General features: G+C 53.4%; 3 protein-coding genes across 3 annotated transcripts; 1 reads left to right on the forward strand and 2 right to left on the reverse strand.

Moving 5' to 3' along the window:
• Nucleotides 1-1,960: 1,960 nt before the first annotated feature.
• On the forward strand, nt 1,961-3,648 carry LOC121587887 (developmentally-regulated GTP-binding protein 2). The gene is made up of 3 exons (XM_041905173.1): nt 1,961-2,227; nt 2,323-3,188; nt 3,250-3,648. The coding sequence occupies exons 1-3, from the start codon at nt 2,164-2,166 to the stop codon at nt 3,409-3,411; spliced, it is 1,092 nt and encodes a 363-aa protein (XP_041761107.1). The 5' UTR covers nt 1,961-2,163; the 3' UTR covers nt 3,412-3,648.
• Nucleotides 3,649-3,712: 64 nt separating this feature from the next.
• Nucleotides 3,713-10,923, reverse strand: LOC121587885. The gene is made up of 6 exons (XM_041905170.1): nt 9,843-10,923; nt 6,653-8,071; nt 5,890-6,581; nt 5,637-5,811; nt 5,359-5,559; nt 3,713-5,282 (listed from the first exon to the last, which is right to left on the reverse strand). Exons 1-6 carry the CDS (start codon nt 10,204-10,206, stop codon nt 4,684-4,686), a joined length of 3,450 nt encoding a protein of 1,149 aa, XP_041761104.1. The 5' UTR covers nt 10,207-10,923; the 3' UTR covers nt 3,713-4,683.
• Nucleotides 10,924-11,306: 383 nt separating this feature from the next.
• On the reverse strand, nt 11,307-13,627 carry LOC121587886 (signal recognition particle subunit SRP68). The gene is made up of 2 exons (XM_041905171.1): nt 13,361-13,627; nt 11,307-13,256 (listed from the first exon to the last, which is right to left on the reverse strand). Exons 1-2 carry the CDS (start codon nt 13,479-13,481, stop codon nt 11,500-11,502), a joined length of 1,878 nt encoding a protein of 625 aa, XP_041761105.1. The 5' UTR covers nt 13,482-13,627; the 3' UTR covers nt 11,307-11,499.
• Nucleotides 13,628-14,213: the final 586 nt, after the last annotated feature.

Consider the following 14,213-nt stretch of genomic DNA (forward strand, 5'->3'; position numbering starts at 1 on the left):
TACATACAACTTAACGCTTAAGGGATGGAGACGGAGACACGTGCGGACAGTGCGGTTGAGGTGGGCGAAACAAATGCAAGGAAGTTGACTTCCAATAGTTTTGGGGATAAGGGCAATGGCGGGCTGGAACGGTCGGCTGGAACTAACACGTTTGGCAGTCGCTAAGGAACGTTAGTGGTAAGATTGGAACTATGTACTATATTAAATAAACAAACAAAGACAACAACAAACACACACAACAACACGTGGGCTTGAATTTCGTTTTTTTTCTATTCACAATTTGGGTACAGGAAAGATTTGAGAAATGTGGAACCAGGACCAAGTATGTGATGACTCGTAATTGTCTTAACAGTTTCTAAATTTCATCTTTTATTTCACTAATTGCAGTCCAAATTTTCCATTAAAAGAAACTTCCATTTAAATTGTTAAAATATATTAGATCCGTTTGTCGCTTTTATTTCATCAAAACTGTACTAATTCCAAACAAACCGCAAATTTGAGATGTTCTACCGTGGGGTTAACGAGGGGAACGGGGGATGTGGATATATTTGGCCACCAACACACACGAGCACACCAGGCGAGCTTTTCCCGTCGCAAAACCGTCGCAAAACGTCAGAACCGACATCACAAGTACTTAAAAACGACATCGCCAGCGAGGGAAATTCGCACCGGTTTCAAGGCGCTGGCGACGGTTAAAACAGTTAAGGAGCGAGCTTTGGATGAGCTTTAACTTGAAAGCTTTCAAAAAAGCGCCGGAGTGAGAGAGACATCGATAATTACATCAAACATATATCTGTCGCATTCTGGCCAACGTTAAATAGCTGAACCAAGGTGTATGAATATTAGGGCAGCAAATTACCATCTAATGACTGGGGATATTCAAAAAATAACTGCCATTAACGTTTTGAACGAAATCTTAATAATCATTTCCATATACATTGCTCCACCAGTCTACCGCAGAGATTTTAAAGACACAATTTAAGCCACAGATTAAGCTTAAACGACTGGAAAATTTAGAAAAAAAATGACAGCTCCATAGCTTCACTTGTTTGCTCAATAGATGGCGTATTACAACTTATCATTATATTGCTGTCCTTTTCTTGCAATGTGATTCGACCAGTTTCATCTAATCATGACCTATATAGCCTTCTAACTTTCGGAACAAAAATCTATATGAATGGTCGTGTGGTACAGTCGTCAACTTAAACGACTCAAAAACATACCCGTCATGGGTTCAAGCCCAGAATGGACCGTTCCCCCCGTAGCAAGGATTTGACTATTCTGGCTTACGTGGTAATGAATTAAGTCTCAAAATCCTGTATAGGCCGGCATGTCCGCGCAGGACGTTACGCCAAATAGAAGAAGAAGAAGTGGTTAGATACGTGGGTTATATTACCCAACGACCATTACTCAAATGTCTCTTGCTTCGGTGCTGGTGGTTTCCATTGGAATTTAGTATTTAAACAATCGTATCACCTTTCTAGTTTTAGCGATGCATAACTTCAAAGCGAAACCATACAACAGTACAAAGGGAATGAGAAAGCTCTCCTCCAAGCGAGGAAGATCGCACTGGTTGGACATCCCACAAACAGATGGCGCCACCTCAGCTTTTTGCTATTTTTAGAATGCATGAGTCGTTTGCCGTCTGCTAAACGAAGTCTTTCTATATTCCGTTTAGGTTGAGAGCTTAAGTCGTTTAGAGCCCGTTTAGTGGTCGTTTAGTGGATTTGTGGTACTTGGGTACAGATAACTATTTTGGAGGAGAGCCTGCCGCAGGTTCGGAAACGTCAGTCATAACAATCCCAAGCGCCACAGATTAAGCTTAATCGACTGAAAAATTGAATATCCATATAAAAAAAATTCAGCATTTTGTCACCTCCGTGGCCACGCACCAAATGCGCTAACAATTCACCTTCTATAAACACACCTTGGTCGAGAGCATTTGTTATGACTGACGTTTCCTGACGTTTCCGAAGCTGCGGCAGGCTCGGTTCTCCTCCAAAATACCACGCAGGAAGAGTTTACCAAATTCTTTCCTGCTGCCCCGATTAAAGTTGGGCCCCTTTTTACTGTTGGAAAAGAAAGATCATCTGCCTTAATCTGCCTGTGCGATAGTACTTTTGTTAGGTAACAGCTGAAAGCCTCACAAGCCCGGTCCTCATCATGGGTATCTTGGAGAAAATCTCGGACATCGAGAAAGAGATTGCGAAAACACAGAAAAACAAAGGTAAGTTTGTGGTGCCTTTTCCGTGCGTCCAAACTCCCCAAAAGATAAGAGAAAACGCTTTGTTGACACGTTTCCCCCACTGTGCCGCTCAACAGCTACCGAGTACCACCTGGGATTGCTGAAGGCGAAGCTCGCCAAGTACCGGTCGCAGCTGCTCGAGCCGTCGAAGAAGGGCGAGAAGGGCGACGGGTTCGATGTGCTCAAGTCGGGCGACGCACGCATCGCCCTGATCGGCTTCCCGTCCGTCGGCAAGTCGACGCTGCTGTCCACGCTGACCAAGACGGAGAGCGAGGCGGCCAACTACGAGTTCACCACGCTCACCTGCATCCCGGGCGTGATCGAGTACAAGGGCGCCAACATACAGCTGCTCGATCTGCCCGGCATCATCGAGGGGGCGGCCCAGGGCAAGGGTCGCGGCCGGCAGGTGATAGCGGTCGCGCGCACCGCCGATCTGGTGCTGATGATGCTGGACGCGACCAAGCCGAACGTGCACCGGGATCTGCTCGAGTACGAGCTGGAGTCGGTCGGGTTGCGGCTGAACAAGCGCAAGCCCAACATCTACTTCAAGATCAAGAAGGGGGGCGGGGTCAGCTTTAACGCGACCTGCCCGCTGACCCGGTGCAACGAAAAGATGGTACAGACGATACTGCACTCGTTCAAGATTTTCAACGCGGAGGTCCTGTTCCGGGAGGACTGCACGGAGGACGAGTTCATCGACGTGGTCACCGGCAACCGGATCTATCTGCCGTGCATCTACGTGTACAACAAGATCGATCAGATCTCGATCGAGGAGGTGGACCGGCTGGCCCGCCAGCCGTTCTCGGTGGTGGTGAGCTGCAACATGCACCTCAACCTGGACTACCTGCTGGAGGTGCTGTGGGAGCACCTGCAGCTGATCCGCGTGTACACGAAGAAACCGGGCGCACCGCCCGACTTTGACGATGGTCTGATTCTGCGAAGGGTAAGTTGGCCGCACTCTCCTGGTGGTGGAAGTGTAAAAGTAACCATCCCTTCAATTACAGGGTGTCTCGGTGGAGCACGTGTGTCACGCCATTCATCGTACGCTGGCGGCACAGTTCAAGTACGCGCTGGTGTGGGGCACGTCGACGAAGTATTCGCCCCAGCGGGTTGGCATTTCGCACATCATGAGCGACGAGGACGTTATTCAGGTCGTCAAAAAGTAACCACCCTATCTGCCACCCGGTAAGAGCCCCTTCCTGCGTCCCCATTTCCAGTGCCGTTGTATAAACCCACTCTCTGTTCCGCCCCGCTCGAGCATCGGGATGAGTCGTCTTAGTCGTCTGCGATCCTTCCGCGGAAAGGACGCGAAAAAGAATGTGACTGAAACCATTTTCCTTTCTCCAACGGGCAAAGTTCTCCTTTGCCTAATCGTTACAATAAAAACAGCTCTAAAACGTAAACATCCCCGCCGCCTGTGATACACACCTGCGAAAGTAACATTTTGCCACGGCTGCACACAGCTGATTCGTTTCCCATTCCTGATTATATTTACATACCGTTTTTTTTTGTTTATTCTCTACATCAACACCTCCCCTCCACCTCCACCCTTAGACGATTTTCTCTCGTTATCTTCCGTTTACCTTCCCGCCCCCAAACATAGATAGTTTATAGCTGTACCGCGATTGTAAATATTCCCCTTCATCTACTATCTCTCTTCCATAATTAGTTTTCTGTTCTAATCTCTCTCTCTCTCTCTCTAAATCTCATTCTTCTTTATCTAATCTGATAATACTTTTGCTCGATTATGAATGATATATCAGTATGCGCAGGAAGTGTGTTGCAAAAAGTTAACCACCCACAAACTCCACTCTACCATTTGCGGCCCCTTCCTGCTCCCCCGCCCCCTGAATGGGTCCCCAATCGGCCCAGCTCGTGCTGTAGAAGCGGGGGGAGCGGCTGGGATGTTGCCGCTAATGTACACAAATAACTCACCTGCCTGTCAACACTTTTTCAATTCTGGATAAAGGGGATTGTCCTATCTGTTCGCGATTCACTACCAATGTAGCTGCAGCACACCACCCCATCTATGGCTGCACCCTATCCTACTTGACAGTGAAGGAAATGTTGTGAAAGAAACGTAAAAAGGAGGATCCTGCACTGCTCCTGCCACAGCCTACTGAGTGTCCAGCAGTCCTGCACGTGGATGTCCACCCATTCCCCGAATCCCCATTTGTACGATATAAGTTTGCTCCTCAACCGAGAGATTGTTGGTTGGTGGTTGCCACGGGAGACGACGTGCACAGTAAGAATAGTTAGTAAACGCTGGTAAATACGTAAATGCTCGGCACACAGAGATACGTGGCCAAACTCAGCGCCGAAATCCGGAAAGCCATCCGGTGGAAGAAAAGAAATCCCCCCCCAAAAAACTAGTTCGAAGCCATCGGAGACGAAGAGCACCCCATTCAGCGGATCTGTTCCTTCTCCCCGTCGCTGCCTCAGTACCGCCCGTTGCCCTCGTTCCCCATGTACTGCGTCCACCGTTGCTGGTCGTAGCTGTGCAGCTGGGAGCACACTTCCCGCGCCGGATTCAGGTCGGCACTGCACGCACAGCCAATCTCGACCCGGGTCACGATGATCTGCGTCTCGTACCGTGGGTACTGGGGGGCCAGATCGGGCAGCCGGGCCTTCAGACACTGGGCGAAGAACTTCTTCTCCAGCTGTACCATGTCCTCGTTGCGGTACGTACGGTACGCTTGCATCTTCTCCTGGATGCAGGCCAGATCGGAGTCGAGAAAGAGCGGCGGATACTGTTCCGATTCGCGCACGTTCATCACAAACACGTAATCGAGCGTCGGGGATGAGGTGGTGGCCGTTCCGGCTGCGCTGGGAATGGATTTCAGCAACACGCCCGAGGATGCAATCGAGGGAAGAATGTTTTCATTTGGAAGCACCGACGATCTGGTCGACGTGGATAGCGGTGGCTGGGTTGGCGGTGGCACCGTCGAGCTGACTGTCTTGGCCACGACCGATCCGACCGTTCCCGCCTGCCGGCGTGCCTTGCTGTTGCTGTACTCATAGTTCATAGCGTTGACGTCTAGAAATAGAAAGAGGAACATTTCAGCAACACTCCCACCGACGATATAGGGCTCATGCGAAACCCGTCCCACTACCGTTCATCGCTTCCTTCGCTTCCTTTTCCATCTCCAGATCCCACAGCGTCTCCTTCGAGCCTTTGCTGCCCGGGTCCGCATTCTTCAGGTCGTCCACGATCTCGTCGTTCAGCAGCACCTTCTTCACGATCTGTGAGCTGGTCGGGTTGGACTCGTTGAACACTTGCTCCTCCAGCGAACGGTCGTGCAGATCGAGGTCGTCTGCCAAGAAACAAAGAAGACAATGTTTAAATCGCTTCTAGCAAAGGAAGGCAATGGGGGGCAGCACCACCACTTACCGAATACTCCAAACTTGCTGCGAACGTCACGCCCGTTGGAGCGATAGCGTGGACGCTTGTACGGTACGGGTATGGGACGGCCCTCGTCCACCTCCAGGGGCGGTGTGCCATAGTCATAGTCCAAACCACCCAACACCGGGGCCGGCGGGATTTGATTCGTCAAGTATGGGTTACGCTGTAAAGTCGAAAAAAAGCGTCCATCACCACTGTAAATCCCGTTCGTTCGCCCCTTTTTCCCTAACGCCTCCCTTACCGCTTCCTGTTCGATCTGATCGTACGGCAGATAGATGTACGGTTTGCGCTCCTCTCCCCTTCCCTCCTCAGCCAGCGGACCGGCCAGCTCGCCGCCCGGTTCCTGATCGTTCGCGTTGTAGATGTACTTCTTGTACACATTGTTCAGGGCCAGCTTTTCCTGCCGCTTTGCCTCCTCCTCCGCGAGCGCATCGATCGACTGGCCCATCGGCTGGCTCTGCTGTTCGCGAAAGATGTCCTTGCGCCGGCCGCCACCGTGCCCGGCAGCAGCCGCCGCCGCCGCCTGGCCCGGCCTGTCTACTACCACACCGACCGCATCAGCCGGACGCTGGGCGGCGGTCGATGGGGCCAACTTTTTATCCATATGCACATCGTCGCCCGGCCCGTTCGCCGGCTGCCCGCCGGCGGATGCCGCCTCGACCGAGTTCTTGCGCAACGTGGCACTGCTCTGGCCATCGTTGCGACTCCGCAGCTTCATCTTGGGATGCTTCATCGGTGCCGCGTAGCCCGGGGGCGATTGTTCCGCCGTGCCGGCGCCGGTTTCGTTCAGCCGGATCGTTAAGTCGTCCGACGAGAAGATGACCGCACCGGGCGGTTCCACGTGGCGCGTGATCGCGTACAGCTTCAGCACGGACGATTGGTTGTAGCGGAGGGCGCACGTGTCCGCCCGGGACTGCTGAATGACGTCACTTTCTGGAGCGTTGGAGTAAGAAAACAACAGTGAACCGGAGGAGCGAAACAGCGAAAGTGAAGCGCCTACTTACCCGGTATGAACTGGTACTCGTCCGTGGTGTCGGCCGTGCGATTCCGGCACTGGGTCTGCCAGTGCAGGAACAGATCGCCACCCCCGGTTTGGGAGATGGTAACACCGCCCAGCAGCCCGTTCGGGCCGCCCGAATCCTTGATCGTGCTGTCGAGGAACGGTTTCCCGTTCGTGCCGTTCACGATCGTCGTCTGCGAGTAGTAGTAGATCGGGAAGCCGGGCCCCGTGTTGTACTTCACCATGAAGTCCGTCACGTTGTCGTGGTCGAAGTGGCCGGGCACGATCGAGCTGACGCTCTCCGAGTCGGCAACGGTGAACGACCACAGCTGCGTGCGATTGGCACCGTCGAACGCGTACACGGTCGAGTTGAACGAGCTGACCACAATGTCCTGCACGCCGTCCCCGTTCAGGTCGGTCAGTACGGCGGGCACCATGAAGCCGGACGATTCGAGCCGCACGATCGGCTCGAACGCACTCTCGCCCGGGTACTTCATGAGGTTCTCGCGCCGCAGCACGTACACCCCGCCCGGTGAGTTCTGGCCGCCCGTCACCACCAGAAACGCATCCGCACCGGTGGCCGGCCCGGTCGTAAGCACCTGCATCGGGACAAACATTTCCTCCCGGTAGGGCGTGGGGATGCTGCGCAGAATCGCGCCGGTCGCGCCCGATATCAGCTTGATGTGGCCACCGTGGGCGCGCTGCGTTTCCTCCACGTGTACGGCGAGGATGTCGGCGATGCCGTCGCTGTTCAGATCGGGCACCACGTTGATCGTGTACAGGTCGATGCTGATCTCGGCGTAGCTTTCCAGGTCGGAGTAGTCCTTCAGCTCCCACAGGATGCGGCCGTTGCGCCCGTCCAGTGCCAGTATGAGGCCGCCGCGCCCGGCCGCCACACAGTCGGCCCCGCCGTCCGCGTTGATGTCGATGTTGCACTTGAGCGAGAAGATCGTGAACGAGGTCCACCGCTGCCAGAGCGTCTGGCCATCGAGGCCGTTCAGTGCGAGCAGCCCGCCGCCGCACAGATCGGTGATGCCGGTTTTGCGCGACGTGCACTGGGGGATGTAGCCGCGGATGCCTTCGTCCACCAGCTCGTCGATGCCGTACCCGACGATCACGTCCTCCACGCCGTCCCGGTTCACGTCCAGCTTGCGCAGTGGGCTTTCGCTGTTAACGCGGGCAATGACCCGCGTCCACACGCTCTGCACGGTGATTTGCGTGCAGGGGACCATCTCCAGCGTGCCGTTGAGGGTGCTGGGGTTGGCGTAGCTTACGCTCCCGTCCGCACCGGTGTACATTAGGCTGCTGAACTTGTCCCGGATGACGGCACTGCTGAAGGCGGACTCCTTGTGGAACCAAATCTTGATCTTTTGCAGCGGTTGCGGGAAAGCCGTGAGGAGCAGTGCGGCCAGTACGATGAGTCCTGTAGAGGGGGAAGGATGATTGATGTGAGTGGTAGATTTTGGGCCCCTCGTACACCTTCACCGTGGGTATGTAATAGTGAACCCAGGCAAACTATAAACTCACTGGAGTACGAGCAAAGGTAAAGGCAAAACTGACCTTAATGTCACTACAGCCATAGACAGATGTCTTACAATGGATTGTGGGCCTACTTTCATTTTGAATCTGAAATTCTGGTTCTGGAACTAATCCCGAAACCATCACAAATCTAGAACTGATGACGATTTATGCTGAGCCTAGAATTAATCTCAAATTCTGAGATCCTGTCCTTGTTCGGAATGACTCGCCCACTTAACAACTATTTTATTTATATCAGCAACTAAAGCCAATCTTTTTTCACTCGTTGAACTGTTTCCGCATCAGTCCTATCCCTGAGAATTTACACTTACTTACATATCTCGAGTATTTAACTGATGTCAAACCAAACGGCAGTTCCTTGAAATATTACCATGTCTATAGTGGTGTTGCAATTGACTCCGAAACCTATCCCAATCCTATCCCAATTCTAATATTGATACTTAACGACATATTCAAGTAAGTGAACTACTAGTAAACTTTTCTTGGTCCTTCCACTAATTTCGCACGTAACTCTGGGTTATGGAGATACCGTTTCCGAAACCTAGGAAGGTGCTGGAATTGATCCCAAACTGTCGAAATCTATTTATAGTTTGTTGAAAGCAGTTCATATACCTCCTACGTCCACTTTCGTCTCTTAAAGGCCCTGAGTGTCCTGGAGACTGAATATATGTATATTGTTCCTACAGATCATTTCGGCCTTATCTAGATGCAGGACGTCCTTCTCAAATTCATCCAGGACCTGGAGCTGATACCCAAAGCTTATTCCTTATTCGATTCCTTACGATTATTCCTTGCTGAGTTCTCAGTCATTCCGAACCTGTCTGTGTTAAGGATATATTCAAAGATATGCTCAAACTGAATATTCCTAGTCTATTTCCTAGAAAGGATCATCCTTGGCAGCAGGGTTGAAGCCACAGGAACCGAATCGCATAAGCATCAACCTAGAAGATGACATACGCTGATAGATATCTTCGGTATATCTCATGCTCCTATTAACCGCAAACAGTTGGCAAACTAGCTAGGAACACGAGACGCAGCAAAGACCAATAGTTCTTTCATCCACCACCATCATTAAGCTTATTAGACCAACCACCTGGACGTTGGAGTCACCGCAGGATCACAACAAAGACGGCTGATTAGCGTGAACTCGTCCGTCAATAACGCGCTTGGACAATGTATGTAGCCAGACGGTGGCGCTCTACCACGTGCCCTGGACAAACACTTCCATTTCAAGGACCGTTAAATTAGTCCAATGGGGTGTTCCTCCCTTCTGCCAACTCATCCGAAACAGTTCGGAAAATTCGCAACAGCAAAAATAGCCGCCGGAACACAGAAAACTTCATCAACACCATCATCGTCGTCATCGTGCACACAGCGGGTGTCAATAATTCATAAACTCATTAAAACTAACAACCGGTGTGAATATGTGGTCACTCTGCCGAGACTATCCACCCCCCAAGAGCAAACACGCACCCGCTTGGGTGAGGTGAGGCGCTACGTGGGCTCACCTGCGTGGTTAACCCCTGCGGTTTATCCTTTTCCCGTTGTTTTTTTTTTTTTTTCTTGTGGTTGCAAATTGCGTTGCCTATTGCGTCTTACGCTTTTTGGAGTCCTTGCCCATTCACCCCATGCCTCCGCTCCCACCACCCACTTACCGATAAGAACAGTCACCGCGGCCAGCCCGTAGCAGAACGGCTCGCAACACTTCCAGCACTTCCGGCGGCGGTACTTCTTCAGGATGGGGCTGGAGGAGCGCACGCCGCCCGCACTGCCACCGCAGCCCACACCGCCGCTCCCGTTGCCACTTGTTGCTTTGCCGTACCGGGTGCGCCTCGGTGCCATGAGCGGCCGCTTCGCGCCCCGATCCTCGTACGTGCGGCAGGTGCGCCCGTCCCGTATGAACACCTCGTCCTCCACGTCATCGCTCAGGTCCTCGTCCATGCTGAGGCTGACGCTGTCGCGCACCACCAGCTGCTCCGACGGCTGGTACGGTTTCATCTTCTTCCGTATCAGCTCCATCGTGGCCGCCTGGACCGCACGGCCGCCCTTCCGTCCCGCTGCGAGCGTTCTTAGCACACGGTGCACCAACTTGGCAAAAACCACCAATACCGGGTTCGACGGTCGTCTGTCCTTCAGGCGAAGGGTTCTCTTTATCTTCCGGAAAGAGACAGAAGCAGCAGCAGCAGCCGAAGGACGATGTTGTGTGGGGGAGCTTTGTTGCGCTTTTAGCAGATTTTCCGCTCCAATTCGGACAAACAATGCTATAAATACGCCGAAGGCCTGTTGCCTGCGTTGTATTGTGACCTTCTTCCGGGGGGGGGGGGGGAGGGTGGTGGTCCAATCACACCAGCAGCCACCACACCATGGTTTAGCGCGAACTTCAACCCCTATCTGGAGGGTGCTTTTTCGCTAACATATGTGACGGAATGGCCGTGTGTCCGTGCAATGTTCTACAAGCTTCGCGAAACGATTTTAAAATGCACCTTTTCGTACAGCTGCTTCAAGTTTTCACTTCCACGCTTCACCACCACCCGATAGAAATGGGGAAATTCAAAATTCGTTACTTCTGACTGCACAATATGTGCATACAACGAAGCTGGTGGGGGGGGAGGAGCAGTTTTTCTTGCCTCGAAATTCACCCAGCAAGTACACTGGCAACACACACACATACACACACATACGCGCGGGCACGTGAAAATCGGTCCGCACCAGACCAACGTTCGCTAGCGAATGTGGCGTGTGGGAAAAATCACCACGAAAAAGCTTCACCTTCTCGCCGTGTGCGGGTTGGCCAAACAGTGGAAAACATCGTGGTGAAAAACGTTTTCTGTTGATAAAGACGCACACGCACGTACATTGGGGGGAGGGAGCGAGAGTGCGGCTGGTGAATTCCGGAAGATGACACATTCAAGTGCACCGAGCTGCTGCGCACTGCGCATGTGACCACCTTTGAGTGGCTCTGTGGGTGAAAGGGAGAGTTCGCATCCCATCATCGCATCAACCGTTTGGGTGGCCAGTTCGCGCTTCGGGGCGGTCTGTTCTTTGACCCTTTTTACAATCTTCTATCTTCTGCCTTTGCTTCGGATTGTTCGCTTGTTTCGGTCAATTCGCTATTTTGATTCAAACATACCGGTCGTTATTTATTGATATATAATAATAGTATGGTGGAAGGGTAGCTGGACCACCATATGTCGTCGGCTTCCTCCTGCTGCGACGACGGTGAGGGCGTTTATAGAAAAAAACGAAGCAAATAACGAAAAACTAAAAATGGAATCGAAAATCAAGTGGATGGTGCGCGGAACACACCCCCATTTACTTGCTGGCGCCGCCACCGCCCCAGCCGAACAGGCCCTTGACAAAGCCGGACATGCCGGCCGTCGCACCCTTGCCGGTCGAGCCCTTCTGCTCGATCTTATCGTCCAGCGAGGGAAAGTCGACAAAGTTGAGGGCCAGATCGAAGAACAGCGGCTTGGCGGGGATCGGTTCCATCTCCGGAATCAGCTTGAACACGTTCGGGTTGCGCGAGTTCAGCGTGGCGTCCTCCTTGTAGTGCGACAGCCGCTCGTACAGCGGTTTGGAGGATTTTTGGCTCTTGCCAAACAGTACCGTATCGTCGGCGGTGTCGTCCTCCAGCACGCTGTACGCGTGGGCCGAAAACTTGCAGCCCTCGATCGTGGCGATCAGCTGCTTCAGCTCGCCCCGCAGATCGAAATCCTTGCACGGCGTCTTGCTGCTGGACGCGTCGCTCGCGTACTTGCGCGACCGCTCGTACATGGCGACCGCTTCCCGCCAGCGCTTCATCGCCACGAGCGTGATGGCGATGTAGTAGCAGCGGAAGGCGCGGAACGAAAGGGCCAGCTGTTCCATCTCCGCCTGATACGCGGCATCGTGTTCCATCCCGCCGAGCTGCTGCATTTCGGTCACGTTCTGCAGTATGATCTCGTACAGCCGGGACAGATCCTGTGGCTTCGTTTTCTTGCCACCGCCGCTGGCCAGCGGCGTCTTTTCCGCCACGTTCGGATCGTCGAGCGTTAGCTTGGCCTGCGCCACCAGGAACAGGTTGCGCTCGAGCGTTAGCTTCAGCCGGGTGTACGACATGTACGCCAGCAGATACTGAATGCCGATCAGCCCGCCGCCGGCCGCACCACCGGCCTCGCCGGCTGCCGGCTGGCGCAGCTTCGGGTCCTGCTTGATCTCGTCCTTGATCGCGGCGATCGCGTCCTTGCAGTCGAGCAGCACGCTCTCCAGCATTTCAATCTTGGCCGGGTAGTCTTTCGCCTTCTCGATGCTCCTGCCCAGCTCCTGTATGCTGAGCAGGAAGAGCCGCACCTTCTCCGGGCGCACCGTCACGCTGCGCCCGCGCCATTCCGTCATCTGGAACGCTTCCATGCTTTCCGCCTTCGTCTGCGCCACGAGATGGCTCAGATTGCCCAGCAGCCCGGCCTGGCCGCGCATTTCGAGCAAATCGTTCACGGACGCGTTCTCGCCGACGTTGTAAGCGCAGTAGCGCAGGCTCGGCTGCAGCTCCTCCACCTTCGCGCGGTAAACGGTTTGCTCTTCCTCCGGCATGGCCTGGGCGAGGTTTTCGTAAATTACCTGCGCTTTCTTCAGGTTTTCCGCCGCCGACTGCCACAGCCCCAGCTCGAAGTGCAGCGAACCATGGATCCAGGCGGAGTACGCTTCCGCCTCCAGCTTCGTGCGCGCGTCGCACCGGTCCGAGGCGCACAGGTCCTGCAGCTGCAGCGCGTACACGCACGATTTGCGCAGCTTCTCGATCAGATGGAACCGTTTGCGCGGCTCCGTGTTCGATTCCTGCCGCAGCTGCATCGCGTACGACCAGGTCCGCTCGGCCAGCATGAGCGGGATGTGCAGGAACCGCTCGTCCGAGTTCGGCTTCTCCAGGTTGGCGAGCGTCACGTTGCGCTTCTTGTAGTGGCGCCGGTCGCCCTGGGGCAGGTTGAGCGTTTTGCGGAGCCGCCTGACACGCCGGGAGCAGTAGCCACGGTAGCGCTGGAAGTCGCCATGCCGGAGACCGTGCTGTAGCTGCATGTCCTTGATCAGACGAAGTACTGGAGGGACGGGGAAGAGACAGAGATACAGAAGGACAATTAGCGTTTGTTGCCAAGGGGGGAAACCTTTCACATGCCACCACTCCTCCAGGGTCCTGCCTTACTTTCCACCGTAAACACTTTCATCGGGGCATCTGCCGCTGGTTCTTCCACGTCCATGTTTTCCTTGTCGGCTTCGACATCTTCTCGGCCTACCTCTGCCTTTTCTGCTTTCGATTCAACCATACTTTATCCGATTTGGCTGGTAAATATGGAATAAATTAATACTTTTCCTGAGAGCACACTTAATTCACCGATTATGTTTTTTTACACGGACACGAAGACAAATCGGCCCGTGCTTCGCGTTTGACAGTTTGTTGTCGTGTTGACAAAAACTGTTGACAGCCAAAGCGCGCCCGCTGCGCAAAATCGAGCAGTTTCCTGCGCAGGAAATCTCGCTGGGCAAAGCGACGGAAGAACTCCCCCTACGGCAAATTTGTCAAGCAGCTTGTCTAGCTTCCCGTCCCTTGCTCCACCTCCTACCCCTCGAAAGAGTGCGCTGTCGAAGGTTTGGATGTGTTAGTGCGCCAGACGGCCGATGGCTGTCAGCCGACGTCTGTGCTCATTCCATCTCTTTCGCGCGTGTGGTAAATGCTCGCGTGCTGTTGTGGCGCTCAAAAAAGAAATCGCTAGCTTACGTTGGAGGGTTTGCTGTGCAATGTGCTGAACCCTAATTCGCATTCACACGATCATCTCGGCTCTAATTTTCATCAACTTTCCCTTTCGCCGGCATCTAGAACGCAAGTTGATTGTGAATCCAGCATACCGGAAAGTTTACTGACAGTCAATGGGGCCTACCATCGGGCAGAATGTGTTAAGCTTTAAGCATAACTTTGTTACACTAAGCTTTTGCTTCTGTAGATTGTTGGGAGCACCCTCCCAAATAGCCAGCTCGTACTTTATAGCTGATTTAGGGCT

The sequence above is a fragment of the Anopheles merus genome, chromosome 2R (assembly GCF_017562075.2).
Source record: "Anopheles merus strain MAF chromosome 2R, AmerM5.1, whole genome shotgun sequence".
NCBI lineage: Eukaryota > Metazoa > Arthropoda > Insecta > Diptera > Culicidae > Anopheles > Anopheles merus.

What these genes read in the sequence shown, in the direction of transcription:
- LOC121587885 (XM_041905170.1), bottom strand. Translation starts at nt 10,206, where the DNA reads ATGGAGCTGATACGGAAGAAGATGAAACCGTACCAGCCGTCGGAGCAG. An exon ending in CGAGTACCAGTTCATACCGG is followed by an intron (nt 6,582 to 6,652) that starts GTAAGTAGGCGC and finishes CCAACGCTCCAG; the next exon opens with AAAGTGACGTCATTCAGCAG. An exon ending in AGCGAAGGAAGCGATGAACG is followed by an intron (nt 5,283 to 5,358) that starts GTAGTGGGACGG and finishes TTCTATTTCTAG; the next exon opens with ACGTCAACGCTATGAACTAT.
- LOC121587887 (XM_041905173.1), top strand. Translation starts at nt 2,164, where the DNA reads ATGGGTATCTTGGAGAAAATCTCGGACATCGAGAAAGAGATTGCGAAA. An exon ending in GAAAACACAGAAAAACAAAG is followed by an intron (nt 2,228 to 2,322) that starts GTAAGTTTGTGG and finishes GCCGCTCAACAG; the next exon opens with CTACCGAGTACCACCTGGGA. An exon ending in ATGGTCTGATTCTGCGAAGG is followed by an intron (nt 3,189 to 3,249) that starts GTAAGTTGGCCG and finishes CTTCAATTACAG; the next exon opens with GGTGTCTCGGTGGAGCACGT.
- LOC121587886 (XM_041905171.1), bottom strand. Translation starts at nt 13,481, where the DNA reads ATGGTTGAATCGAAAGCAGAAAAGGCAGAGGTAGGCCGAGAAGATGTC. An exon ending in GAAAGTGTTTACGGTGGAAA is followed by an intron (nt 13,257 to 13,360) that starts GTAAGGCAGGAC and finishes CCGTCCCTCCAG; the next exon opens with TACTTCGTCTGATCAAGGAC.